Here is a 27,726-nt window from a genome sequence, read left to right as displayed (position 1 = left end):
CCACTCCCAACAGCCTGGGCTAAACTGCCTTATGCAGCATTAATGTGCAGTATTTCTTGTCAGAACAGCTCGTTGGTGAAGGGAGGCTACTGTGATGTTGATTGTAAGACACAAGTGAAGAACTGAGGGGGAACATGCCTCACATCTGTTCCGACAACGCTGAGGAATTTGAAGCAGTCGGAATACAGAGAAGAGGCACAAAGAGACATCTGTAGCGTTTGAATAGCATTCCCCAAAGTCAAGTCAAACACAAAATCCAACACACTCAACCCGGAGCTTACCTGATCTGCAAGCCATATCCACGTCTTTCTCAAAGTCAGTCTAAGGACAGAAGACAATACATATTGTATTTAGTGTGCACCCTGCCAGTAGGGCTGGGCAATATGGTGAAAATCAAATATCCCAAATTTTAGATAATCATTAGTAACGTGAATATAATAACTAAGTAGGTAAAGGGAACAGTCTGGTAAGTTCAGAAAATGACATCACTTTACTGTAATTTAAAACCAGGAAAAGAAAACACTTGTGTCATATCACGATATTACGATATCAATTCAAATTCAAAATACTCATATATCGAAATCGATATAACATTGATATATTGTCAAGCCCTACCTGCCAGTATTGAATAATAAGGTGAAACTAACAAACATATGAATATATTCATACCATGAGCTGAGCATGGCCATTCTGGAAAGATCCTCCTGAATCTCCATTAGCGTCCTCCTGGCGGTCAACCACACGGCACTTCACTGCCTCCTGAACCTGTCGCAAATCATGAGAGCACAGATCACAATCTTAGTACTGGTAGTATGTTTAAATATCACATTTCAAATGAAGAGTTTTTGTCTAGAACAACAGCTCAACCCAAATTACCCCATGATCAACATGGTGATGATGGTCCATGGCCCATGATGTGTGCCATGATCTCAAAATGTTTAAGTCCTTAGAGAGTGCATCTTGTATCTTGCATCAATGTGTTTGTTTTGGTGGGAAACCCCTGACCTTTCCTACAAAATAATCAGTACACAACAATAACTAAGTGAGTGGCCTTTTATAAATAAGAATAAAAAAAGGCTAAAAAAGTCTACAGTCCTTGTAGTCCTAGAGGTTGCAATGTTCATCACACCACGGAAAAACTAAAGTATAAGACCAAACGAACAAAGAAATCTTTAAAATTAGCCAGGCTAAAAGGTCTGGGCTACAAGTTTGTCTAGATGGCTGCACTACAAGCTGAAGTTCATGGGGTCATTAAAATCAAAATGCCTTACCCCTTCGAGAGCCTGACTGTGTTCAATGTCATGGCCATCTGCACTCCCCCCCATACACAATGGACCTCATCATGGACCATGTTGCATCATGACTATTTTGCTAGAGACAAAATGTGAGCTAATGGTGCTAGAAGTCTCCCAAATAATTAATCATCCTCCAATTTCACTTAGTTTTCTATAGTGTCAATACAACTCATTGCTACAATGTTTCACATTAAAAGCCTTCTAGCAGCTTAGGGGCATGATCTTTTCCTTTCCTGGCAGGGTTGTAATTTAGGAAGTGTTGAGTTCCAGGAACTAACACGGATCAAAAGAACAACACAGTAGATGTGATTAGAATCATTTAGTGGATGTTTCTGGTAACAATTCAATTCAGAGCACATAAGTTGTGAGTATGACATAATTATGTGGTTTTAGTGCTGTAGAAATGTACAAATTCTTCATTTATCAGTAAACTAAAGATGTTGGCTAAAAGATTGTCTTGATGCCAAAGTCCTTGGGGGTCATTAAAATAAAAAGGGTTGATTCCACTGACGGCATGTATGTGCCCAAATAATGCCTTGGCCATCTGCAAATTAGATGATCGTGTATGCAAAGTTCACATTTTAGCGTGCAATAGGTGAGCTCACTGACATCAGCCCATTAGATTCAAATATTTCTTCTTAACACATGACACTAATGGCTGAATGGTTTGGTTATAGGAAAGTCTAAAAATCCTTAGACTAAAGTGTTGATTTAATAAATGGATAGACCGACTGAAGTGACATACCAGACTGTCCTCAATAAAGAAATGTCAGTTTAGTTTGATTTTGTAGGAGCAAGCCAAGAAACAAAGGATGAAGTAAGTGATGTATAGGACCCAAAATCTGAGTAGGTAGGAAGGTCGGGCAGGTGGATAGGTCAAACAAACAGGACTTTCTCCCAGGACCCCGGTGTTTGTCTCCCGTGTGAAACCAAAAGTCAATGGCGACTTTTTTAGTCACGTAGTTGGTGAAGTAGTTACGTTGGAAGTAGTATCGTCAGTGACCAATTTTAGGCCAAACAGTGATCTTTTCCTAAACCCTAACCAACTTAACTAGTTCCGTTTCACACTGCTAAATACTTGTTTAAAAACGGCGACTGTTACTTTATGTTAATGAACGTTCTTTACATTTAAGCCATCGCTAAATGAGTTGATACAAAGCTCAATAAGACTATCACCTCCACACAACTCTCTCTGTATTTCGATCATATGATTAAAACTGCAACCACTTTCACGTGTTACAGTATGTGATTATAGCGGCTATAGTGCGGCTCTTCAAGACGTTAAATAGAACAGTCATATATGTTGTTTTGGAAGTCATTGACAAACAACCTAGTGTGTCAATTAGGTATGACAACGTGTTTCCCATGATATTTATTATAAAACTGATCAATACTGTGCTACCTTTCATGGGAAAAGCATAAACTGAATTCCATATTAGTATACAAAGGTTAAAGTGCGTTTATAGCCTCAAATTAGTCTACAAAAAAAGAAAAAACTAGTCTCGCACATTCCGGGATGGAAGAATAACGTGCTCTGGTTTATTGGCATTTCTTTAAAGCGCCCATATTATGCTCATTTTCAGGTTTATAATTGTATTTTAAGGTTGTACCAGAATAGGTTTACATGGTTTAATTTTCAAAAAACACCATATTTTTGTTGTACTGCACACCTCTCTCTCACTGATGCAGCTCCTCTTTTCACCTTGTCTCTGTTTTAGCTACAGAGTGAGACCTCTTTTCTTCTTCTGTACTATCTTTGATTGCACTCGCACATGCGCAGTAGCTCAGATGTAGATCAGATGTCAGCTAGCTCCATAGACAGTAAAAGAAAGGCTGTTTCTCCAACTTCGGTCAGTTAGAAGGCAGGATTAGCTGGGAGACTTCTAAACGAGGGCGCACATGTAAGTAGTTCTTTTGTAGATTATGGTGAATTTATGTGTGTTGTACAGAGGTGTCAAGTAACGAAGTACAAATACTTCGTTACCTTACTTAAGTAGAAATTTTGGGTATCTATACTTTACTGGAGTAATTATTTTACAGCATACTTTTTACTTCTACTCCTTACATTTTCACGGAATTTTTAAAACTATTTTAAAAATAGCCTCGTTACTCATATTTCAGTTTGGCTTGTTTTTGCTCGTCATCGTTCAAAAAAAACACACACAAAAAAACCCTATCCAAATCGCTCCATCCGGAGAGAGTGAATGTGATTGTGGTTGGATGAGAAGTATAAACATAGTCATTCCGACACCCTATTGGTTTGTACGCGATCCATCAAACCTGCACAGACCCGGTGCCTTAACGACCGTTATCTACCGGACCGAATAGCAACGTGGATTTCGGTGTCTTATTTAGGTGCCACTTAAATGCTTGCGCTTCTCTCTGATGGTCCGAAAACGGACGTTAGAGGGAACTGAAACATCGCCACACGGGACGCTAGTTAACACTACAGTTGGCAGCAGCTAACGTTAGCCTACGGTTAGCTAGCAGCTGGAGTAAACACGGTTAAAATTCTGACAGCTAAACGGTGTAAAAGTGTGTCTGTATTTCACTGGAGAGGATTGTAACACCAGACTGTAGCTGCCGTTGTCTGATAAACACAGAAGAGATGTGTCACCTTTTTCAGCCCTTCTGAGTTTGCAGGTATGATTTTAATATAACATTATTATAGTCATATGATTTTGTCCTAACGTTTTAGAGTTAAGCTGTTGTCCATGGCATTGTTTCCCCCTTACATCAGGGGTCTTCAAAGTTTTTTAAGCCAAGGATCCCTTTACTTAAAGTGAGATGTAGCAGGGACCCCCTACTACATATTGTATGAAATTAAGTTGCATATTAAACTGGGCCTACAATAACTGTTAGGGCAACCTAAAGCCTTCTTACATACCCTTATATCATAAGCTATTAAAATATTAATTGTTGGCATGATTTTATAAATCATATTTTAATGTTACATACTGTATGTGACATACTGTATGTGGCACAGTAAATCTAGGATTAACTGTATCTGTGGGCTGATATCTTAGGGACTACCTTACCTATAGGCCAGTAAGCTTATCATCAGTGGGAATTTATATTTGCTAATATGTTGGAATTATGTTAAGGCATTTTAATTTTAAAAGACTCAAAGATAATAAAAAGACTCAAAAATTTACAATAATTTGGAGAGCCCCTGCAATGACTCTGAGGACCCCTTGTTGAAGATCTCTGCCTGACATTACTTTTACTTTTATACTTTAAGTAGTTTTGAAACCAGTACTTTTACACTTTTACTTAAGTAAAAAGCTTGAGTTGATACTTCAACTTCTACAAAAGTCTTTTCAAACCCTAGTATCTATACTTCTACTTGAGTAATGAATGTGAATACTTTTGACACCTCTGGTGTTGTAGCAGTGCTTTGCTATTGAGAACGAGGTAGCATGCTAACGGTTGCAGTTAGCCAGCTCGTTTCAGCTTGTGACGTAGAAAGCCGTGCAGATTCAGCTCACCCGGAGACTGAAGGCAGGACACATTCAGAAACTGTATCTCACTCTAAACAGCATGGATGGATTTTTGTCAAAGTTTGTATGCATGTGGAAGCACCAGAGACACAAAATAACACCCCAAATCCCAGAAAAAGTGATTTTTTCATAATATGGGCACTTTAAACCAATCACAATTGAGACACGTGCCTCCGCAAAATAGCCTCGGGAAGGAACTTGTTTTGATGAAATATGTGTACGTTCAAAAGTTGATTTAGTCGTGCAACAGAAAACTCAGATTGGACAGATAGTCTAGCTAGCTGTCTGGATTTACCATGCAGAGATCTGAGAAGCAGTTAAAGGGGTGATAGAATGATTATTTAGGGTATTTTACACTGTTCCTTAAGGTCTCCTAATGGGGTATGTAACATTGGTTGGGCTGAAAATTGCCCGAATGCTATTTTATTAGGCCCTTAACTACCCTTTGAATATGGCTCTATTTGGAACAAGAGCTTTTCTTCCAAATATGGTATGCTAATGAATATTCAGAATGAGCTATGTGCTGATTGGTTTGAGCAAACTACATAGAAACACATGGGAGACTCGACAGCAGGTCTCACTGCAAAGTTATACATTGTTTGTCGGGCTATTATGTTATTAAATTCACTTCTGAGACTTTTTTAAGCGAGAAATCAACTATATAAAGCTCAAATATGGGACGTTTTACGAAAATTGATGGCTTATTGCAAATTTGGTAAGATTGTGTTGCTGCCTCACTGCCCGGCCTGCCTTCCTCCCTGTGTGGGATAATGGCTTATAAAGCTAACAACTGTGATTTCAAGTTAATGATTTTTTGTGAACAGTGGGGGTTTCGTTAGCTACGACTGTCCCTCAATCCTAGCTATGTGTAGCTAACTACAAATCACGGATAGTTAGCTTCATTTTCAGCGTAATTTGTTTATATTTACAGTTTGAATTTCGTCACGCCACTTATACAACATCTAACTAAATGTCTTATAAAGCTAACAACGGTGTCCGATTTCAAGTTGATGAATTTTTGTGAACAGTGGGGGTTTCGGAAGTGAATTTTGTAATGGAATAGCAGAGATCTGCGCGACCTAGATTCGGAAGACTACCTGATCTCAGGTCAGTTGTGTAGCCTATGTAAATGTTGGGGCGTGACCGTTCTCTTAATACACCCATGGGCTGACAAAGGTTCCGGTTTTTGGGAGGTTGACGTCAACTTCCAGCTTTGTTGGGATTCGCCCGTTTTCAGCGGCAGTTTCAAAATATGAGATTTTTATTGTAAAGGGGTATCAGTGGGACTTTGAGTTTCTATGTATGTCCTATTTACCCACCGAACTGTTGTTATTCAACTATGACAGGGTAAAATCGGTTTTGCATTCTATCACCCCTTTTTAACATATTCCTCATAAATCCACCGGAGTTCAGAACGCCAACACAAAGAAAGAGTAAGGAAATGGACATCCGACAGCCGAAAATGAGGGACATCCGGCGGATCTTCGGACGGCACCGGCACTCATATATACTGTATATATATATATATATATATATATATATATACTGTGTATACATATATATATATATATACATAAAGTCAGTGGTGATGTGAGGTACCTCTCTGCGCAGGATGCAGTGTACCATGACAATAACGAAGCCTTCCAGGGAATCAAATACAGCAAAGAGGATCTGGAAGAGCGCAGAACGCCGGTCTGTGATGGCGAGGACAGCTGACATCCATGTGAGGGCCAGAAGGGGCAAAACCACACAGGAGCTCCACAGTGATGCCCTGCAGGATGGGAAGGGGAACCACAGTCAAGGACAGCACTACTAAACCTTTGTCAACATGACACAGGGGAAGCCTACAATGTTGTCTGACAGTTATGCTGTAAGACATTTGATATTTGTCATTAGCTAAGATTATTAGATTTTTTTTTAACATTTAAGGCAGGCTTCCAAATAAAACAAATCCAAGAGATAAACTGGATTTATGTCCCTTTGTAAGATTAAAAACAGTAGAAAATGTAATCTAATGCTAATTGCTCACGGTGTTACCATAGTGTTAGCAGCCTTTAACTCTAACCATGCATAAATACATGACGTCACAACAAATAATTATGTTACTATCACAGACAAAAACATACATCCATTATCTGCAGATATATATGTTCATAATTCACATATATTACATGCATGTATGTTTAAGATGGTTCAGTCAAACCAAAGAGGATCTAGTGCCACAGGAAAGAGAAGGAGTGATGGTGAGCAGTGGGGAAAAACGAGTGTAATGAGGCTGAAACAGAATGCAAAGACAAACAGAGGCAGAGCAGAGAAGGACAGAGAGACAGAGAGAGGGAGAGTCTGAAGAAGTGTCGCTCGCACTTTGCTGCTGTTGTTCTTTTTTTCTGACTCTATTTGTTTTAATGTGCACATCAGGAATGAACGAGAACTATATGATTATTTTACTGAACCTATTCAATAGGTGCTAACATTTATTTTTAGTTAAATAATATACCAGATGTGGAAAAAGTACTTTATTCAAGTAAAATGTTCCAAATTGTACATGCAACATTGAAATAATTCTTCATTATTATAAGACAAAGTGATGCATTCAAAAGTTTGCTATAATGTCTCATGTTAAATCTAACATAGTATACATTTCCACACCAAGGGTCAAGTTTGTTTGGGCATATAGTCTTCTTTTTTACTATAATTATTTCAACATTGCCGTTCTTTTGATCAGTGTAAGATGATATCCAAATAGTGTCCAACTACGACTAATGTATGAGGCAGGTGAGCACCAATCCCTTCAATACGTTACTTATCAAGCCATGGTGACACAATCATTACAAATCATGCACTAATGGAGATTTAATAAGGGCAAATGACAATTTTCATTATTTACTGTCTATCAAAATAATATTGCTGGCGATAAGATTTTGAAACCCACCACTCAGACTTTAATGGCTTTAAAGGAATTACCATTATGATGAAATATTGTCCATTCGTTAGATTGTCTTGTTCAATTGCTTTTAATGCATCACATTTCCTGAAGCTCATCATCTAGTTTGCGTTTCATAAGGTATTCTGCAATGTAAACTGTGAAACAGATGCATAATGCCCCTCCAAAATGTAGCAGTAGTAGTAGCTAAGTAAAAGAATAAAGTCCAACAAATGGAAAGCCATGACTGTGACCCATAAAAGAAGCAGTATAAGAACTCTGCACAACTTAATTAAAAGTACTTTGTTGCTTTCCACCTCTGGTAATAAAAAGGACTGGACCAATACAGGAAATGGTTTTGCTGATGTTGGCCATTAATTTGATGTTGACCTCATTTGAAATTTGGACGTGTCTCATTATGTGAATCCTGTTTCAGAGGCTTTTCCACCCTGCCCACAGTAACACTCAAAGAGAGTTTGGTCAGTTAAAAATGCTGAAGATTGGCACAACGCATCAGTACTGCTGTCAAAAGGGCTGAACGGCTGAATTCTACTTAAAGGATAATTCAGGTTCTTTTTTCAGTCTGGACCTTGTTTTCCATATTCATCGTGTATGAACTACACATTAATTGGCTGTAGACCTACAAACTTCTCCATTTGAGGGAGTGCTGTTCTCCAATACAATCCACTGAGGACAGGAAACATTAAGTTAAACCAAAAGGTGATAACAACACAGGCGCTCACCCAGTATCACACACACATGGTATTAGATATGCTAATACAACGGAGGTGTACTATGTTCATGTTTGTGATATTTTTAAATGAATGTTATTGATTAATTACTGATTATTAGAAAATCAAATATTAGGATATGTTTGACCAAATACCTCAATATTAATATTGCAGCGATATTGTAGGGTTGACGCTTTCACAAAATATTTACACATGAGAGTCTTGATAAACAATCACCAATAATGTGGATATAATGACAAAGTGGGTAAAGGCAAATAATAAGACATCTAGAACAGTCTGGTAACACAGAAAATGACATCACTTTACTGTAATGCAGCCTTTAAAACCAGGAAAAGACAACACTGATTTCATATCACAATATCCAAAATGTAAGACGATATCTAGTCTCATATATCGATGTCGATATATCAATATATTGCCTAGCCCTACTTTACTGTTAGTATAATTGCCACTGTACATCATGTCATTCCATTATACCCACATATTTTTGTATTTCTGTATATCGGTCTCTCCCCCCGGCCTGTTTAAAGGAAGTGTTTCCTTGCCCCTGTCGCATCAAATGCTTGCTCTTGTGGGATAATTGTTGCGTCTTTGTAAATTATAGAGAGTGGTCTAGACCTACTCTATCTGTAAAGTGTCCTGACATAACTTTTCTTATCAATTGACACTATACATAAAATGAAATTGAATAAATAAAAACCACCCACTGTCAGTCTGTTACTGTGGCAGTAATTAGCTGTGATTTTTGCTGACTCCACTATCTTCACCTGGCATTACAAACTTGTGAAACATGTCAACACAAGTACAACACAGAGTGATTACATGTAGTGGGTAATCTATTGATGTTGGCCGGGCCAGACAGGAAAAAAAAATCCATACAATACTAATTAAATCGTGTAATTACAATAGAGGCTGACGTGGTTGTAAAACCTGTGGACCATGATGGGACCAGAATCAACATTATTATTTGAACATTTAAAAATGTTGCCTATTGTATTTAGATCTACCCATATCATTTAGGAAAAGACTCATCTGGAAAAGTGGCATGTTTGGGACGGGACAGGGTGACGAGTTACGGGTCCATAATGCGACTGGAAGAAACATTATTATTTGAATATTAAAACATGTTGCCTGTCTACCCGTATCATTTAGAAAGAGACAGTAAAGAAATAGATCAAATAAACAGGTCGGGAGTAAAAGTCAGTAGTTATTTAATTATTTATGTATTTAGTTCTGTTTCGGTGGCTGTAGTTTTGTTTTATGTTTGCAATGTTTAGTTCTAGTTGGACAATTTATGGGTTACATTTTTGTGTTGTGGCTGCTGTAATGTTTTCTTTATTCTTTATTTTGTGTAGAGTATGTTTTGTGTGGACATTGGACCGGAAGCTGTGAATGAAATTACTTTTGTCTTAGTGTCTTAATGTAGTTCCCTGTGGGATGGGCCACTTAATAAAATCATATCATATCATATCAGTAGTGCCTAGGTTGGCAACAATAAAGGTCATAGGACCATGATGGGACTGAAAAAACAGAATTTGAATATTTCAAAGTGTTGCATATTATATTTAGTATATCTACCCATAGATTAAGATTTAGAAAGAAACTTGGTGTGTGTATACAGTATATACACATTACAGACTATGAAGTAAAATGATGGGTATTAATTGTTCAGTCACAGTTATTTAAAACATAGAGAAGCTATTTAGAGGTTCTGGATTGTAGGAGAGAGCAACACTCCCTGCAAAAAAAACAACAACAGAGGCAGATAACTGCACTATGAACTTCTGTAATTAGGATCACATTCTATTAGAACAAGAGCGAAAAGTAGGGAAAAAAAGGACCAGGGTTGATAATAATGTAAATGATCCATCTAGGCACTTATAGATCACAGCAAGAGACACACACACGAACACGCACAGACACACACACACACACACACGCACACAAACACGCGCCTATACTACCAACAGTGGACTGTCGGGCTACACCGATCAAGTGTGGACTTCTATTTCTGAACATTTAAAAAATACAAAAATAGAATAGAACATTTACTTTTAAGTTTTTTTTTTTTATAATCTTACTGCAGATGTTCTTTTTAATGTTTTTTTTTAAAGAAAATGCCAAGAGGGGACTTTGAACGATGTTTTCATATTAACGCACGCACACGCACACACACACACACACACACACACACACACACACACACACACACACACACACACACACTCACTCTCTCTCTCTTTCAATCATCAATCACATATGCATAATTATTTACATATATATAGTTAACACAGTTTCACCCTGTCTGTCAGTGCATCAGGAAGAAGAAGAAATGACAGAGGGGTAAAGGAAAGAGAATCCATCAAAGTGAGAGAGAAGAAGGGAGGCATACAGTAGAGGAGAGAACAGGGGTAAGAAGAGTTAAGGAAAAATAATTAGCGGGACTAACATGGCGTTACTGGTAGCTGTGGTGGAAACGTCAGCCGAAGAGATAACTCCGCACTTGGCACATTTGAGCGTCATATTGTACAGTGGCACTGTCATCTGACTGCAAAGTCAAATTAACACGCTGTAACATACACAAACAGATACAAATGCACCTGCACACAGACTCGCACGGATGCACGTGCGCACGCACACGAGCACGCACAGACAGTCACGCAAACAGTGAGTCACAGTGTTTCTCGCACAATCTCTCTCTCAGGGCTACAGTCCAACCGCTTTTGTGTGTTTTTGGGGTGTACCTGTGTGACTCTGTGGGATAGGGGAGGTGGGGCCAAGACATGATTTAAAGGAACTGAGTTCACCCACTCAACCATGTATCTGCTTGTCATACAAAAAGGCTTAATCTCAAAGCCTAATTTCATGCATTTCATATGCTGGTGGAGGATTTACATTTCTGCTGCTCTGATTATGATAATGTGCTGGATGTGCCTCCCCCCTGGTCATCTCAATTTGTGCTAACTGCTTATTAAGAGCGATGCCATGTGGAAATGCAAAGCTTTACACACACAGTAACATTTCAAAACCTCCACTCCGTCAGTCACTACAGTCGGCGTTCACAAAGGAAACATCCTGCTCCAGTTGTGATGAAAGAGTTACATAACATCAATACATTCAGTATATTAATTTTGACAAGCAATTTAGTAACACAAACTGTATGTGTTCCCTTAGGCTACATTTAAGTGTTTTAATGTCCAGTAGAAGAACTAATCTCTGTTTAAACTAACGCCCAAATCTCCTATCTCATCAACATTCTGGTATACTGGGCATAAACCATTGACATATATACAATGGACCAATAGACCCCGTTGCTCTGGACGGAGACCAGTGAAGGCTATTTATAGCACTTTTCCGGTGATCACTTGCTTTACTGCGCAGCCTCCAACTGACAGAGACAACGTAAATGTGATGTGAGCAACGTGTCTGAAAGTTGTAAGTCTTACAGAGACGGAGAGTGTAGGTATATGTAAGGAGATAACATAAGCACAGGCTAATTATTGCTAACTAACATGCTAGTTAACATTAGTAATTAAACCTAAACAGCTAATGTAAGTTGAAACTGCCTGCGAGCTTCTCCTGTACTGTACGGTAATTCCTCTACTGTGCGACAGTAAGTCACTTGGTTATGACACAATCGTTAGCTTATTTTTACAAAAACGTCTGCTACGGAGCTATAACGTGAGGTACAAGGTAATGGAGCCTTTTATACATTGTCGTGTTTCTTTATAAATAAACAACGGACAAATAGAGTCTTTAAACGCTTCAGATGTAAAGTTATTCGCAGTCAAATGACGTAAAAAAAAAATGGCGGTCAGTGTAATGCTAACAAGAGGTGATCGCTTCGTAGCAACAAAATGGCGCCATCGGAGGTTCGCGTTCTGATACGAAGCTTACCCCCTTGGCATAAACTGGAGGCAGCGTGGAGACTCCGCTCGCTGGATGGTAGTTGCCATGGTAACGCTAGCAGCTAAGTCTCAGAGAACAAGACGTTGTGACCCAATCAAGCGGAGAAAAAAATGGCGTCATTGTCGGTGTTGCCAAAGGTGTCCGTTTTTGGCTGTTGAGATGCAACACAACCCTGCAGATTCCAAACCAGGGACGGACGGACTGACAATCTGTGCGTTCTGGAAAAGTCCAGAACACAAAAAAAAAAGTCTATTAAAGCGATATTAACAACCCGCAGGGGGCGCAAATACAATCACTTATATGCTACGTGTAATAATGAAACTGAAGAAGAAGAGTTGGCCTACATCATTAGACGTGAGTTAATTTCACATCAGCAATACTGGTAAGTGCCAGGATCAGGAAACTTATAGGCTGCCTTTACCCCTATCTTAGCAATTTGCACAGTCAGCTCAACATGAGTGTGCATCATGATTATGAAAATGATTGTGCCATTTAGTGCTGTCAAACTTAACGTATTTAATAATTTCTGTTTGAAACATTAAACGTGTTAGAAATGAATCGCGGGTTGACCGCGATTTCAGTTGGTTGTATATGAGAGGTTGTAGTGAGCTCATTTTTGCTGCTTGGATGAAGACTATGGTATTATATTAAACGGGAAAACATCAGGCATGCATTGGTACCACTCTAAACGTGCTAACAAATAGGGAAGGGTGCTAAATAATTCACCAAATTTAACCAAAAGTTTAACCAAAAAATCCTAGCTTGCACTTTCTGTCTTTCTTCCATCAGAGTGCAGTTCTTCCTTGTCTTTCATATTTGTGTTTACTATTGTGGAACTGGCAAAGACCTGGAGGTTGTTTGTGAAAGCTTCACAGACAACATTGATAGGGCCTAGTCATTTTCATCATTTCACAGCCTTAATATGAATCAAAAGTGTAATATGACAAATATTAAATAGGTTATTCAATGCTAATTCTTTAACACAAAGCAACACATGTTATATACATTTATATTTGAATAGTTATAGTATATAGTAACTAACACTCTCAGTGTAGTTTGGGTATAGGCCTACAGAATATCTAATCCCCATGTTCAGGTACAGCAAGTAGCCTACTTTATCTCTGAAAGTGCTGTCAGTAATACTCTGTATTGTTTACAAGTTTGTGTAATTTGGGGTTTCTGTAGCCAGTGACATTTCATTATTTGTATTTTATTTTCAATGCAGATGTAATGGCATTGTACATTTTTTGTTTTTATTTGAAGGCTGAGGCTTCATTAATAAACACAACCCCAATTCTCATAATTGGTTTTGAGATGTTACTTGCTGTGAATACCTTGTCTGATAGGCTAATAGAGTATTGTGACATAGTATCAGGACATCCTGGCTAGTGTCTGTCGTGCGCGGCTATGGGCGAATGGCCGGATGATGGGCCTATTTGGGAGAAAGTCCAGGGCTGTTTTTTAGCCCCAGTCCGTCCCTGTTCCAAACCAAAACGGGTCAGAAGTGTTTTCAAATTTCTCCGGTTTAGGGGCTCGGAAACACCAGAGGGAATGAGAGATGTAAATGTAGCAAAAGATATTCGTTTTTAAACCAAAACGTAGCAATATAAATGTAGCCTCTCTCGCATTTCCAGCTCTATCTCCACAGCGCTGCGGAGGAGGGTCTGGCATTCACAGCATTCTGGGATGGGAGGAAAACCTGCTCTGGTTTATTGGCATTTCTTCAAACCAATCACAATCGTCTAGTCGGCTAAGTGCCGGACGGAGCAAAATAGCCTCGAGGAGGAACTTGTTTTGGTGGAACGTGTACATTCAAAAGTAGTTTTAGTCGTGCAACAGAAAACTCAGATTGGACAGATAGTCTAGCTAGTTGTCTGGATTTACCCTGCAGAGATCTGAGGAGCAGTTAACCATAGTCCTCAGAAATCCACCAGAGTTTAGAACGCCAACACAAAGAAAGGCGGCACCGGAGCAATCTCGGAAATGAAACGTCATTGACATACATTGTGTTCCCACAAAGAGCCACTGTGTTGCCAAGAGGACGTAATTACGGAGTGCAGGGTCTTGAAAGTAAAAGTCCTGTTCATTTTACATTTACTACGCATACTGTGTTAAGTGACTGGCAGTTAGAGCACTGAATCATCAGGTTACATGTGATAGGAAATATCCAGCTCTTTGATTAAAAAAAGTCAAAGGTAAAAAAGCCAATGTGCATAAAAAAACGTGTGTCTTACTTTGTACCTCTGGCTATTGGTTTTACTGGTCAAGATAACATTGTCCTCACTAGTAATTGTTGAGATCTCAGAACATCGCTAAAAATAGTTCCAACTGAGCAAGAAACACAAGTGTTCAGACGGACTGACAGAACCTACAAAGTTTACAGCTTGCCTTTATTTTCTCGTCGTTGCCATCCTGATCCTGGACTGCTCTTGTTTCTTGTGCCATCTGATCTATTTTTAGTAGCTACTTTGCAGAGTACAATATTATCTAAAACAACCAATGGCCAGAGCAACGGAAATGAAACCAAAGTATTAATAAACTGTAGTTCGTCTTTGAGGAGAGAAGTCAGCTACACATCTTAAGAGACATTTTTTGATTAAAATAATTCCTATGACTGAGCTAATATTGTGTTGCCAGCTAAAGCCATACAAAACTAAAGGAACTTAAACTACGTAGAAATAAATGAAACCAACGGCCACAACATAAACCTGTAGTATCACTGAACTATCCAGGAGAAACTTTCAAATGAAAACCTAAAAAAAAAATACCACTGGAACTAAAGTAGTAGCTCTCTCCTACTCTATTCAGTGATTTCACTTTAATTCCCAGATAATTTAGTCACCACGCATATTTCTCATTTCTTCATTTAACAAAACTGAATGTCAGTGTCAAGTTAAGACATTGCTGTGTGCATATATGCCTGACACCAAATCTTAATATCACTATTGATTGTAAAAAACACTGAAGCATTTCCTGTTTTCAAAGTCAATTATACAGTACTGGAAATATCTGACGCTGGCCAGTTATTCACAAAAATGACACAAAACTGAAAAATGGATCCAACGACGATCACAGAAAGCTGTTGTTTGGGTGTATTTAGCTTTTATCCGTTTACTGAAGGATATTGTATTCACTTTTTATATACTCCAACAATATAAACCTAATAAGAAAGCAAAAGATAAGTCCCAGGTATGATCAGAGAAACTACATGACTTTATTTTCTTTCCAACATCTAAAAAACATCCCAAAATTCCCCAAACCATCAGGATCCCATTTATAACTCTGTTTATCTCTCTAGTGCTAGACAGGATCGACTCCAACACTGAAAATATTGACAAGTAATAACAAACTAATCTGTTACCATATGGCCTCCTGCTAAACAACAATTAAACCTGAAGAGCCGAGGGAATCGATTTCTGTAGCCCCTAGACTCCTGGATTAAAAATCACATAATGGAAGAAATTCAATTTCAAGTAAAAGGGCAATACAGCCACTAAATGTACGCTGTAGGCAGTGATATTAAAAAGCAATCAAGACTTTTTTGAAATACAACACCACTTCCCTGGACTTAAGGATCGAGAGGCAAAAGGCGGGTGGCTGGCTGGGTGGGGTGAGATGTATTAAACCAAATAAATAAATATTCAATATACAGTAGACAAACATGAAATACATTTGATACAATGTAGTAGTTGAGCTAAACATAATCCAGTTACACTTTACTTGAAGGTATCTTCATAAGAGTGACATGACACTGTCATGAAAGTTACAACATTATAAACAAGTCACAAACGTTTATGACATAACGCTTCTTTTAGTAAGTGTCATTTGTTTTTTTGTCCTGACAAGTTATGGTTAGGGTTAGAGTTAGGGTTAGGGCTCATGTGTCAATGACAGTGTCATGTCACTCTTATGTAGATACCTTCAAGTAAAGTGTTACCCATAACCCCTGTTCTGTATGCTTCACAGGATGTTCCAAAGCTTTGCAACCAACGCTAGCAATTGGAAGTGCTTGTTAAAGCTACAACAACAAAAACGTTTTAATCTGAAAGACTAATGTTTGATTAAACTTCTATCAACCTGTAAATACACGGGCTTGATGATTGAAACCATTTAAGGAAACAAACTCCAGTGCTGGTGGGAATTAGGCCTCTCCTGTCTGTTTTAATTTTCTCAGAGAATTAGCCTCTAATTTTCGGGGAACAGGAGACTCAGCCTGTGAGGCCTATCTCTGAGGTGTGAGCAAAAGCTGCCTGGCGCAGATGATGTGGCGCGCCTAATTAGATGCTGCACCAATTAATTACCTTTATTAAACATGCATTTGGACCTTGAGAAACACGCACAGAAGAGGCGAGTGGTTTAAGGGTGGTGGCAGGTCACCAAAAGGGAGAATGCATTAGGGCCTTGTCATTTCCTTCTTTCGTCCACCACAGAAAGAGCTAAAAACAACCTAGTCTAACATTGCCAGCGCTGTGGAGGAAGGTCTGGCTAGTCCACACAGCATTCCGGGATTTGAGAAAAACCTGCTCTGGTTTATTGGCATTTATTTAAACCAATCCCAATCGTCTTGGGCGTAGCTAAGCGCCTCTGCAAAAAAAAGACTCATGTGTACATTCAAAAGTTGTTTTAGTAGTGCAACAGAAAACTCAGATTGGACAAGTAGGCTAGCTAGTTGTCTGGATTTACCCTGCAGAGATCTGAGGAGCAGTTAACCATAGTCTTCAGAAATCCACCGTTGTTTAGAACGCCGACACAAAGAAAGAGGAAGGTAACGGACATCCGGCCAAAAATGAGGGACATCCGGTGGCTCTTTCGGCAGCACCGGATCGATCCCCTAAATGAACTGTCGTGGATATAGACTACAAACAGCCCAATCAAACAAAGTCAGCACAATCTATGAAAGACGTAATTTCAAACCTGTCAGATCACATTCAGATAGCTTCCCCAACAACCAACAAGTCTGAGCAGCCTCCACATATCGCATCCGCAATTTGTATTTGTATGGTTGAAAAATGAAAACGCTGAGGAAACAATAAGATCCAAGGTCAGCGTGAGGGGAGAATCTCACAAAATTAAATGATTTGAAGCACAGAGTTGATGAATTTAGATTTATTTAGATTAATTTAGAAGATACGATTCGATTAAAACAGGCAGAGTCAGTATTAAAGATTTAGGATAAGAGATAACATCCCCAGAGGAAAAGAACAAATATAGATAGTAAAAGTAAAAAACAGAAAACATAGCAAGACATTTTTTAAACTAGAATAGAAGAATCAAAGTAAAAATAGAAACTAGTGTATCACATCAACTGTGCTCACTATTAATCTTTATTTTTATATTTGCACTGGTGTGAGTATTTATGAACTCCACTGCTTTATTCTCTTCACAGGTGTTGGGGAGTACTTCTGCATACGGGAAAAAGTTGTAAAAAGCCTGAAAAAAACTGTGAAGTCTGAAAAACCTGTCCGGGCTGCATACTACAATTTTGAAAATGGAAGAAATCTGGATTGTGTGGAGATACATTAGCCACTACTAGCAAAACACATCCCAATGACCAAACTTTCTATGGTCGAGGTGCATTTCGGGTAAGGCAGAAGAATGGGTGGAATTAAAAGCGACAACGGTAGCGAGTAGTACAAAAGACCGAAATGCTGCGTAAGGAGGTGGGTTGGGGGGGTGGATGGGTCAAACAACGCAGGACTTTCACCCAGGAGCCCGGGGTTCGTGTCATGTTCTTGTCCCACGTGTCACTGAAACGTACATTTATAACCCCACCGACCATCTTTTCTTGAACTTAAAGGGGTGATAGAATGCAAAACAAATTTTACCCTGTCATAGTTGAATAACGACAGTTCAGTGGGTAAATAGGACATGCATAGAAGCTCAAAATCCCACTGATACCCCTTTACTATGAAAATCTCATATTTTGAAACTGCCGCTGAAAACGGGCGAATCCCAACAAAGCTGGAAGTTGACGTCAACCTCCCAAAAACCGGAACCTTTGTCAGCCCATGGGTGTATTAAGAGAACGGTCACGCCCCAACATTTACATAGGCTACACAACTGACCTGAGATTAGGTAGTCTTCCGAATCTAGGTCGTGCAGATGCTATTCCAAAATTCACTTCTGAAACTTTTTTATGCGAGAAATCAACTACGAAAATGGATGGCTAATTGCAAATTTTGTCCAACTGTGTGTCGGAATTCAGCTGCCGGTGCTGCCTGCGTTGCTGCCTCGCCGCCCGACCTGCCTTCCTTCACACACCCCGGCCTGCTATGAGGTACTTGGAGCTCCGTCACGACTGGCAGCCCACAGCACTCCATACCTGCGCAAAGTCACCGGTTTTTCGATAATGGACAACTAAATGCCGGTGCTCTGACAGAGCTCCAGGGCCTGCAGCTCCCCTCTTCCTGCTAGCTAAATGCCCGGTGTATGTGAGTGAGAGCGCGGTCAGCGAGCTTGTTACGCCAACAATCTGTTACCACAGGTTCCAGTTAATCTTTTAATGTGTGTAATTATAATGTGTTGAGTTATTTAAACAAACGATTGGGGAAATAAACGCCGCTTGTCCCTGATGTAGCTCTATCAAAGAGAGCTAGCTCCTCTTAGAATTCCTCTGAAATTCACAAATATTCATTAACTTGAAATCGGACACCGTAGTTAGCTTTATAAGACCATTAGGGAGATGTTGTATAAGTGGCGTGACAAAATTCAAACTGTAAATATACACAAATTTTGCGGAAAATGAAGCTAACTATCCGTGATTTGTAGCTAGCTACACATAGCTTGGATTGAAGGGACACTGTTCACAAAAAGTCATTAACTTAAAATCGGACACCGTTGTTAGCTTTATAAGACATTTAGGGAGATTTTGTATAAGTGGCGTGATGAAATTCAAACTATAAATATACTTTATTTATGCCGAAAATTGAGCTAACTATCCGTGATTTGTAGCTACACATAGCTAGCATGAAGGGACAGTCATAGATAACGAAACCCCTAATCTTCACAAAAATTCATTAACTTGAAATCGGACACCGTTGTTAGCTTTAAGACCTTTAGAGATATGTTGTATAAGTGGCGTGACAAAATTCAAACTGTAAATATAGCTACTCTAGTTATGCCGGCAGCTGACAGCCAGCCTAGAGTAACTGGAACTGTGGTAAGAGATTGCTGGTGTAACAAGCTTGCTGACCGCGCTATCACTGTCACACACGGGCCATTTAGCTAGCAGGAGGAGGGGAGCTGCAGGCCGGGGTCTGTGGAGGAAGGCAGGCCGGGCAGTGAGGCAGCAACACAGGCAGCACCGGCAGCTGAACTCCGACAACACAGTCTTACCAAATTTGCAATAAGCCATCTTCAACCATTTTCGTAAAATGTCCCATATTTGAGCTTTATATAGTTGATTTCTCGCTTAAAAAAGTCTCAGAAGTGAATTTAATAACGTAATAGCCCGACAAACAATGTATAACTTTACAGTGAGACCTGCTGTCGAGTCTCCCATGTGTTTCTATGAAGTTTGCTCAAACCAATCAGCACGTAGCTCATTCTGAATATTCATGAGCATACCATATTTGGAAGAAAAGCCCTATTCACAGGGTAGTTAAGGGCCTAATAAAATAGCATCGGGCAATTTTCAGCCCAACCAATGTTACATACCCCATTAGGAGACCTTAAGGAACAGTGTAAAATACCCTATATAATCATTCTATCACCCCTTTAAAGCAACACTAAAGCACTTTTCCTGCTTCGGTTCCCCTACAGGTTGGAAGCGGAATTGTCCATTACATTACATTATGCAAGTTTGCTAGATCGGGTAGCGGATCTGTAGTTCAAATTAACTTGACCCAGAGCGTCAAAAGTGCAGCCAAGAGTCCCGACGCTAAAGGAGACTTTTAGCGTGAATAACAAACACCAAAGGCACATGACCAAGTGTCCGTATTTTACACAATGGGAGAGTGAGAATGTGTTGACTGGATCCCTATCTTGGATCAGAGACTGAATGAACACTAAAAATAGATAACATGAGCTGTCTTTGAACTGGTGACCAAAACCACTCACAGCATTCACTGGGAAGAGTTTGATTTGCTGATGAAGGCTGTGAGTAAAGCTAAGTTCATCTACAAGGCTTTGAAATTCGTCAGTTCACTGTACTGTTCACAATACACAACTGTTGTCTAGCTTTCCGGCAACATGAGGTCGCACACTACTAGATCTTTTACCAGGAGGAATCCCAGAATCTGGTCTCCAGGTCTCAAGAAAACACACAAAAAGTGACACGAGAATGACGTGACCGGAGTTTTGGATGTCCGCCAGAAACAAGAAGTCCAAATTGTTGGTGGCTAATTTGCAGCGATAAGACAAAAAAAGAAAAAGTAAAGAAAGGGTTGGGGGGTGTAAGCCTGTTTCCTCAGGTCTTTACTATTTATAGCCTGTTTTGTCTCGGTGCAACAACAACTTTGGTCTACGTTGCAAATGCAACACCAACAGTTAAGTTCCTATTGTTACCCCTGTCTTGCGCTCTCATTGGCTTTAGTTGCCAACAGGTCCAGATATTTAGCCTGCTACATATCTGTGTTGCATATCGCGTTTTTGAAGAATTCAAACATAGCACTTGAGCGCCAATTTGCCTCCGGTCTGGGTTTTTTGTCAGGGAGCTCCAAAAACTGTTGACAAGTGGAAAATCAGGGCTAAAGTCCCATAGTGGGTACTAGCCATAAATGGACATTGAGTTAAAAGGATTATCTCGGATTGATCCCACTATCCAGAATGAATTTCCTTGGTCTGGTCTTGAATCAAAGTTCAAAATGATCTGTTCAATTATACTTTTATTGGCTCATTTGATTTAGTTATACTGTTACTTCACTTATGTGTGACATTTAAAAGTTGAGATCAATGCTATCTGAGCCTGGTTTGTCACAAATTACTAAACACAATGAACTGAGGGGAAAACAGTCAGACTGAAGGAAGGCTCAAATTCTGACCAGTCCTGACAGATGCAGAATATACACTCTGTAGATGCAATCATGACACAGCCATGATAACCTTTCACACACATGCCCACACCTTTTAAGTAAATAGAAAATATTAATTCTATTGCTGTGCAACTATCATGTGTTATTGTTGAAAGAGTCAGTTTATCTAAAAGCATTCCAGAAATTGTCAGAATCTGAGGCAGTAAGGTGTTATGTTCTATCCAGCTAGCATAAATTGCAAGGTCAAAAGTGGAAAAGTGAGGTAAATAGGCAGGAAGTAATAGTAAGCCAATCAGAGGTGCTTGCTAGAGGATTCAGCAGATTTGGTGATGGGCAGGGCTGGTAGCCATACAATAAGAAGAGGAGGGGGTTGGGGGGTGGGCAGCTATTTTTTACCCAATCACTGATGACATGGAAGGGGGCTTCTGAGACTGATGTGTTCCTGATTGGAGAGCCCTGAGTGAGAGAGAGGGGATTCTGTGCAAACTCATGACATATCAGACAGCAAAAACAAGTACAGTTGAACAGAGAGATCATTAAAGAAAGCAAACATTTTCAGAGAGAGAAAGAAAATAACATTTGAATGCACCAACAATGCCAATGGAGACAGAACAGCCTGCGGGGTAAAGGGGAGCAGGGCGCACGGTGTGTGCTCCGTGGTTTAGCAGCAGCCCAATGCGTTTTTTTAGACTAGATTAGAGTTTTCAGTAGTTAGTGACAGTGTTCATGCTTAAAATGTAATGTGTTCTTTACCTATTATCGTTTACCAAAAACTACCGTAACAATGTGCAAATAAATGTTTTAGTTGCAGGTTTTCTTATATCAAACATTTTAAGGAGCACTCTAACATTTTGGAAAATATGATAGTTTGATGCCAAACCCACAACCAGATTAAGCAATTGATAATTATTTAGAGTAACGTAAAACAGCAGGAAGCCAGGGGAAACAGCCACACTCTAAAAGGAAAAAGAAAAAATACTTTCCAACAACTCCAAAGTAACACATTATGTCGTTCAAGCAAGCTACAAGCTAGCCACATACATCCAAGTGTCGCCTGGTTTGTACTCATACTAGAGTTAAGACAGTTCTCAAACCGGGTAAGACTACAAGGACAGAACTTTTAAGAGGTTGTCTTCAGCCATAAAGCTAAGTGGTTGCTGCTAACTGCTGCAAAACCACAATATTTTGTACCATTATTAATCCAATTTCCAAGGGGGGGGGACAGGGGGTGAGGGGGAAAGGGTACTGTATGCACTAACCTGCTGCCTGACTGGCAATGGACCAGAACACTATACCTATTCTTGCAGGTGTTGGTGGTGGCCACACATTTGCAAGTGCCGTACATGCAGTTTAAAAAAAAGGATTATATTCGGGTTAAGGCACCCTGCTTTCTCAAACGCCATGGGTTAAACCTTACCCGGGTTAAAATCGTAGTTCTCATAACCTGGTTAACAGACATAGAGAACTCCTTAAGTAATCAGGGTATTCCTGCACGTATACACCTTGACCAGTGTAAGATTGGTTTAAGCGTATATGCATGCTCCAACTGCCCCTCCCTGCTCCCCTGGAGTGGTTTTTGAACCGGAAGTAATCTGTCAGCGCTGTGAATCAAAGTTGTTGCTATGATACTGTACAACAAAACAGCTTTGCCTGAATAATAATAATAATAATGATACATTTTATTTAAAGACGCCTTTCTTGGCACTCAAGGACACCGTACAGGGATACATAAGACATTTAAAAGCAGCAAAAGGTGGGCCATCGGCAGCAAAGAGCCTACAGCTACGGTTCATCTGTTTTACGTTACTCCCGGCCGAGGCAGCAGCAGACACTGGCTTAACAAAGAGGGGTGCGAATTTACGAATCCTAGCCACGCCAAGACCAATCGAGCTGCTATTGAAATTAAATTCTCTTCCAGGACTGTCAACGCTGTGTCTTGGCAAAAAAGTAGAGGGACCGAGCAGCCCCCGCTGCGGCTGCTGGCATTAGTTAGCTTACGAGGTCAGCTTGCTAATTCCACCCGACACTGCTTACAGCTAACGAGCCAAACAAAGTTGTCAGTAATCTGGCGAAAGCAGAAAACATTAAGTTGTTAAATTTTACTAATTTAGTGGCCGGTTGGTCAACCAGATAGAAAAAGTCAGTTGTTCGTAGGCAGAGCGCCACCTACTGCACTGGAGTAGTCATTCTTCCTATTCTTCCCCGCTCATGTACATGGGGAGAACTGGCATAACCCGGTTACTGCTGTGCATGTAAATGCACTGATTGTAATTTGAGGTCTCACCTTTAACTAAAACACACAACGGCAGCTTCGTAGAATGCATTTGACGCAGGTCAACTGAACCTAGAAATAGGCAATAATGTATTGCATGCAACAACACGCCATAATGCACATCACTGTATGTGGACTTATGAGAAATAGATGCAGGTGTTTTGGCATGCATCATTTGTCTCCAGTGTGTTGTGTTAACAGACAGAGAGTGAAATACAACCATTGTTACTTTACTTTAAAATGGTCCGGTTGCTACCAACTTTCACGATATCTTTTATGAAAACAAAACTTTGAAGTTGTTGGAAGGTGTATTTTTTCATTAGCTTAGCTAACTATGCTTTTTGACAGAGCTAGGCTAACAGTTTCTCTTGCGTCAGCCTGTATGCTCATCCAGGCTAAACACATTCTGGACCTGTTTTATGACCTGATTATACGATTATATTGATCTTATCATCTGATTCTAGGTAAGCCTCTAAGCAATTTAGTCTTTTTTATCTGAAATGTTGGAGTGTTCCTTTTATAAAAGGCTAAAATTAGCAAACTGGCTTGTCAGGTTAACTCCATCTCTTATCTCCATAACTTTACTGAACTGAACAATTGAATGGAATAACAATGACCTACAAAACGTGTTTTATTTTTGTAGCTCTGGCCATCGGCTCTGTTGGTAAGTGCTGAGTCCTCTTGCCGTGTAAAAACTTTTTTTTAGCAATGTCACCACATTCCATGATCTCAGCAGTTACTTTTTTAAGTACAATGTTATCCTAACCAACAAAACTGATGGCCAGAGCTACAAAAATCAAACCAAAATTGTGATGAAATGTGTTTTTCCTTGAATGTCCATTGTAGTTCTTTTGCATTTTAAAGCCCTGCTTCCCTCTACTAGAAATAACCAAACAGGAGAAAAAAGACACGGATGGATTTACAGAACTTTACATCAATAGCAACACCTGCAAACAAAGAGCAGCTGGAGGAAAATGTGACACAATTGAAAACTTAAAAGAAAGCAATGAGATGAGTCATCATCTTGCTCAGACTGTGCAGGACCAATAACCAGACAACCATTCCCCACATCTTTCTGGGTCTTTATAACATTCTTCTATCCTCCAGCATTAATAATAGGCTTAGCTATATGAGAAAACGCATGTTCTCTTATGTTTGATTAATTCAGTCACATTTCTAAATTTTAAAAAAACTTTTTTCTTTGTCCTCTTCATCTTCCTGGTGTTAAAAAATAAGTGTCATCTTCAACCAATTTGCCAAAGTCTGAAATGATGGCCAATGATCATTTCAGGCAAGGAGCCAATCACTGCGCTAGTCCCTCCCCCTTTGGCTGAGCTATCAGGCTGGTTATAGGTCAATGTGTAAAATGGATGTGTGGTATAAGGCATACCCCGCCCTCTCCTTTAGTTTCATATCAGTAATGCCGTCTTTGGACACCAGTTTGTTAAAAACGAGAATCCCAATAACCATGTTAACCTGCCAAAGAGAAGAGGCACATGATTAAATCAGAGCAAAGACACTTCCATTACTTCAGAACATGCAGATCTACTCTGACGATGATGGATGGATGGTGATGATGATGTTCGTTATGACAGGACGATGGCAGCATACACATAAATGCCATATCTCACGCTCACACGCATACTTACTGTAGGCTCTGCACTGTAATCTTAAATGCTAGTGATAAAAACTATCAGGCACCCAATGAAGCATGAGACTTAAAGGATGGCTGAAAGGATGGATTGCTAACATATTAATACATTTTAGAACGTAGACAGTGTGCTGAAAAAAAATATAAGACTTGTGAATTCAAAGGTGTGGGAGGGGGTGTCCTTGACTGTAGTGATAGTGCGTTCCATTTGTACATGCCACCTGACCTCGGATTTCCGAGCTCGGAAGTACCCTGAGCTAAAAATCTAACTTGTAAATGGAACTCGGGTGTGATGTCATTCCCGGCTCCGGCTTCCGAGGTAAATGGAACGCACTATGATTTCTATCATTTTACTGCTTCAAAGCCTATGAAAATCCCTCGTACAAGCCACTCTGGTGCTGTTCAGAGTGGGCCGGGCTTCCAGTATGGGTGGCAATTGGAGCAGAAGCTCTTTATTAGAGGAGCAGCCTGTGTAAAAAAACACCCAAAATAAGTTGTTTACTTGTAGGTGGGAAAGAAACACTGGGAAGAGAATCACTGAAACTGAAGCTAATGGATTTGATGAGAGGAACAAGGACATATTGTCGCTGCAGACTGGGTGCTGCCAGGGTTTGGCAGTGATTTCCCCCAGATGTAGGCTGAATAGTTCTATATAAATTTGTCTCTATATGATTTTATGGCACTGTTCTAATTTAAACAGCAGCTGTAAAAATGGTAAACGGAACCCTAGCTATGCTTATATTCATTCATGTAACTGCTGCAGTCCATTATGTACTATACTGGTTTAACTTGGGAGCGCATTATTAAACATACCATTGACAGTTACTGAAAGCACGTAAAACAGTAGTATTATGTTATAGTTAATGTAGGTTTGTTATTGCTCGAACAGTGACTTTGAACAGTGATCAAAATGCACTTTAATTATGTTTGAGGTGTCCTAATATTGGATTTTAACAAACACTTGTCAGCCAACAGGAAGCTAGTTTTTTCTTAGGGTTATGGTATAAAAGATCAAATAGTGGTTGTCTGTGTTGTACACCAAACAAATACAGGGTGCTTAAATAACTTATTATTTAATATTTATATACAATCTTTAATGCCAACATTGTAAAATAAACTATCTATACTGTACTTATTGGACACTTTAGCTAACGTTAGCTCGTTTTGATCATGTTTTTTTAAATAAGCAGATGCCCAAAAACATAACCTGACACACTAGAAATACTTAACCATATAGCATAAATAATATCTCAGTGTTAGGAAAAGAGGATGTATATAAAATATAGGAAAAGAAGGAGAGGAGAAGAGGCAGTAAATGAGGAAAGGATGAGGGAGGGAGGGAAGAAAAGAAAAAGGTAAGGAAGGAAGATGGAAGGTAAATGTGGAAAAGGAAAAGGCAGAAAGGAAAGGGGGAAGTAAGAAAGTTAAGGTGGAGGCAGGGAAGAAAAGCAGGAAATGAAAAGAGTGAGGTAAATAAGGTAAGGGAGGAGGCAGGGAAGTAAAGTAAAGGAGGAGTTGACAAGTAAAGGAAGAGGCAGGGAATTATTGGGAGGGAGGTGACAAGGAAAGGAAGAAGCATGGAAGTAAAGGAGGAAGTAGACAAGGAAATGAAGAAGCAGGACAGTCAAGGAGAAAGGCGACAAGGAAAGGATAAGGCAGGGAAGTAAATAACAAAGTTGACAAGGGAAGAAGTAGGTGGAGAAGAAAAGGAGGAAGCAGGGAATTTGTTTACTCTTAAACTGAAGTACCTTTCTTAGATATACTGTATATATATATATATATATATATATATATATATATATATATTATTTATTTATATTTTGTATTATATCAACAATGATAGGTAAAAATAACGAGGTAGCACCTTGAATGTTAAATGTTGTAAATGAACTGTGAACACCATTATATATCATGGTCATATGTTTCTGAGAGTTTTATTCACAATGGCGGCTGACTGGCTGTTGGTTGCTTTCCCATTTTAATATTGTGTTTTATTTAAACTTATGTTTTTATTATCCCTTGCATTATATGTTTTACTATTTTTAAATGAAAGTACAGTTAAAGGTTGTTAATATCATTACTGTTCTAAATCCCTGCATAGATATATGCAGACTAAATATGCTTGATATATATGGGGCTATTGGTCTAAATCTGAATTAGTGCAGAAGTGTAGAGGAAAGAGGAAATACCAAGACAACAGCTGCAGCAGGTCCAACAAATGCATAGAGAAGACCTCCTTCCAGAGACAGCCAGCAGCTACACGGAGCAGGGAAACCAAACGTAGAAAGACATGATCAGAAGAAATGGAAATGATGGAGGAGCGAGGCACAACGGGTGAACGTGAAGGGTTGTAAAGAGGAGGCATGGAATGAGGTGAAAGGTAAAGGACATGGCAAGAATGAGGATGGTAAAAGATATATGAGACAGAGAAAAAAAGAGAGGTTAAATATGC

The 27,726-nt window shown here is 39.4% G+C and overlaps 1 protein-coding gene across 1 annotated transcript in view; it reads right to left on the bottom strand.

Annotated features, from left to right (window-relative positions):
- adgrb1a (adhesion G protein-coupled receptor B1a) overlaps positions 1-27,726 on the bottom strand; it is a 201,122-nt gene that overhangs the window by 10,661 nt on the left and 162,735 nt on the right. The window contains exons 24-28 of the mRNA XM_028580628.1: positions 27,464-27,530; positions 25,014-25,099; positions 6,395-6,566; positions 670-765; positions 282-321 (exon numbers count right to left, since the gene is read on the bottom strand). Of these exons, the coding sequence (XP_028436429.1) occupies positions 282-321; positions 670-765; positions 6,395-6,566; positions 25,014-25,099; positions 27,464-27,530 (461 nt within the window). The remainder of the gene's footprint in view (positions 1-281; positions 322-669; positions 766-6,394; positions 6,567-25,013; positions 25,100-27,463; positions 27,531-27,726) is intronic.

This window comes from Perca flavescens, chromosome 6, assembly GCF_004354835.1.
Source record: "Perca flavescens isolate YP-PL-M2 chromosome 6, PFLA_1.0, whole genome shotgun sequence".
In the NCBI taxonomy this organism is placed as follows: domain Eukaryota; kingdom Metazoa; phylum Chordata; class Actinopteri; order Perciformes; family Percidae; genus Perca; species Perca flavescens.
Note: the sequence above shows the minus strand (reverse complement) of the source record. Positions and strands in the feature narration are given on the sequence as shown.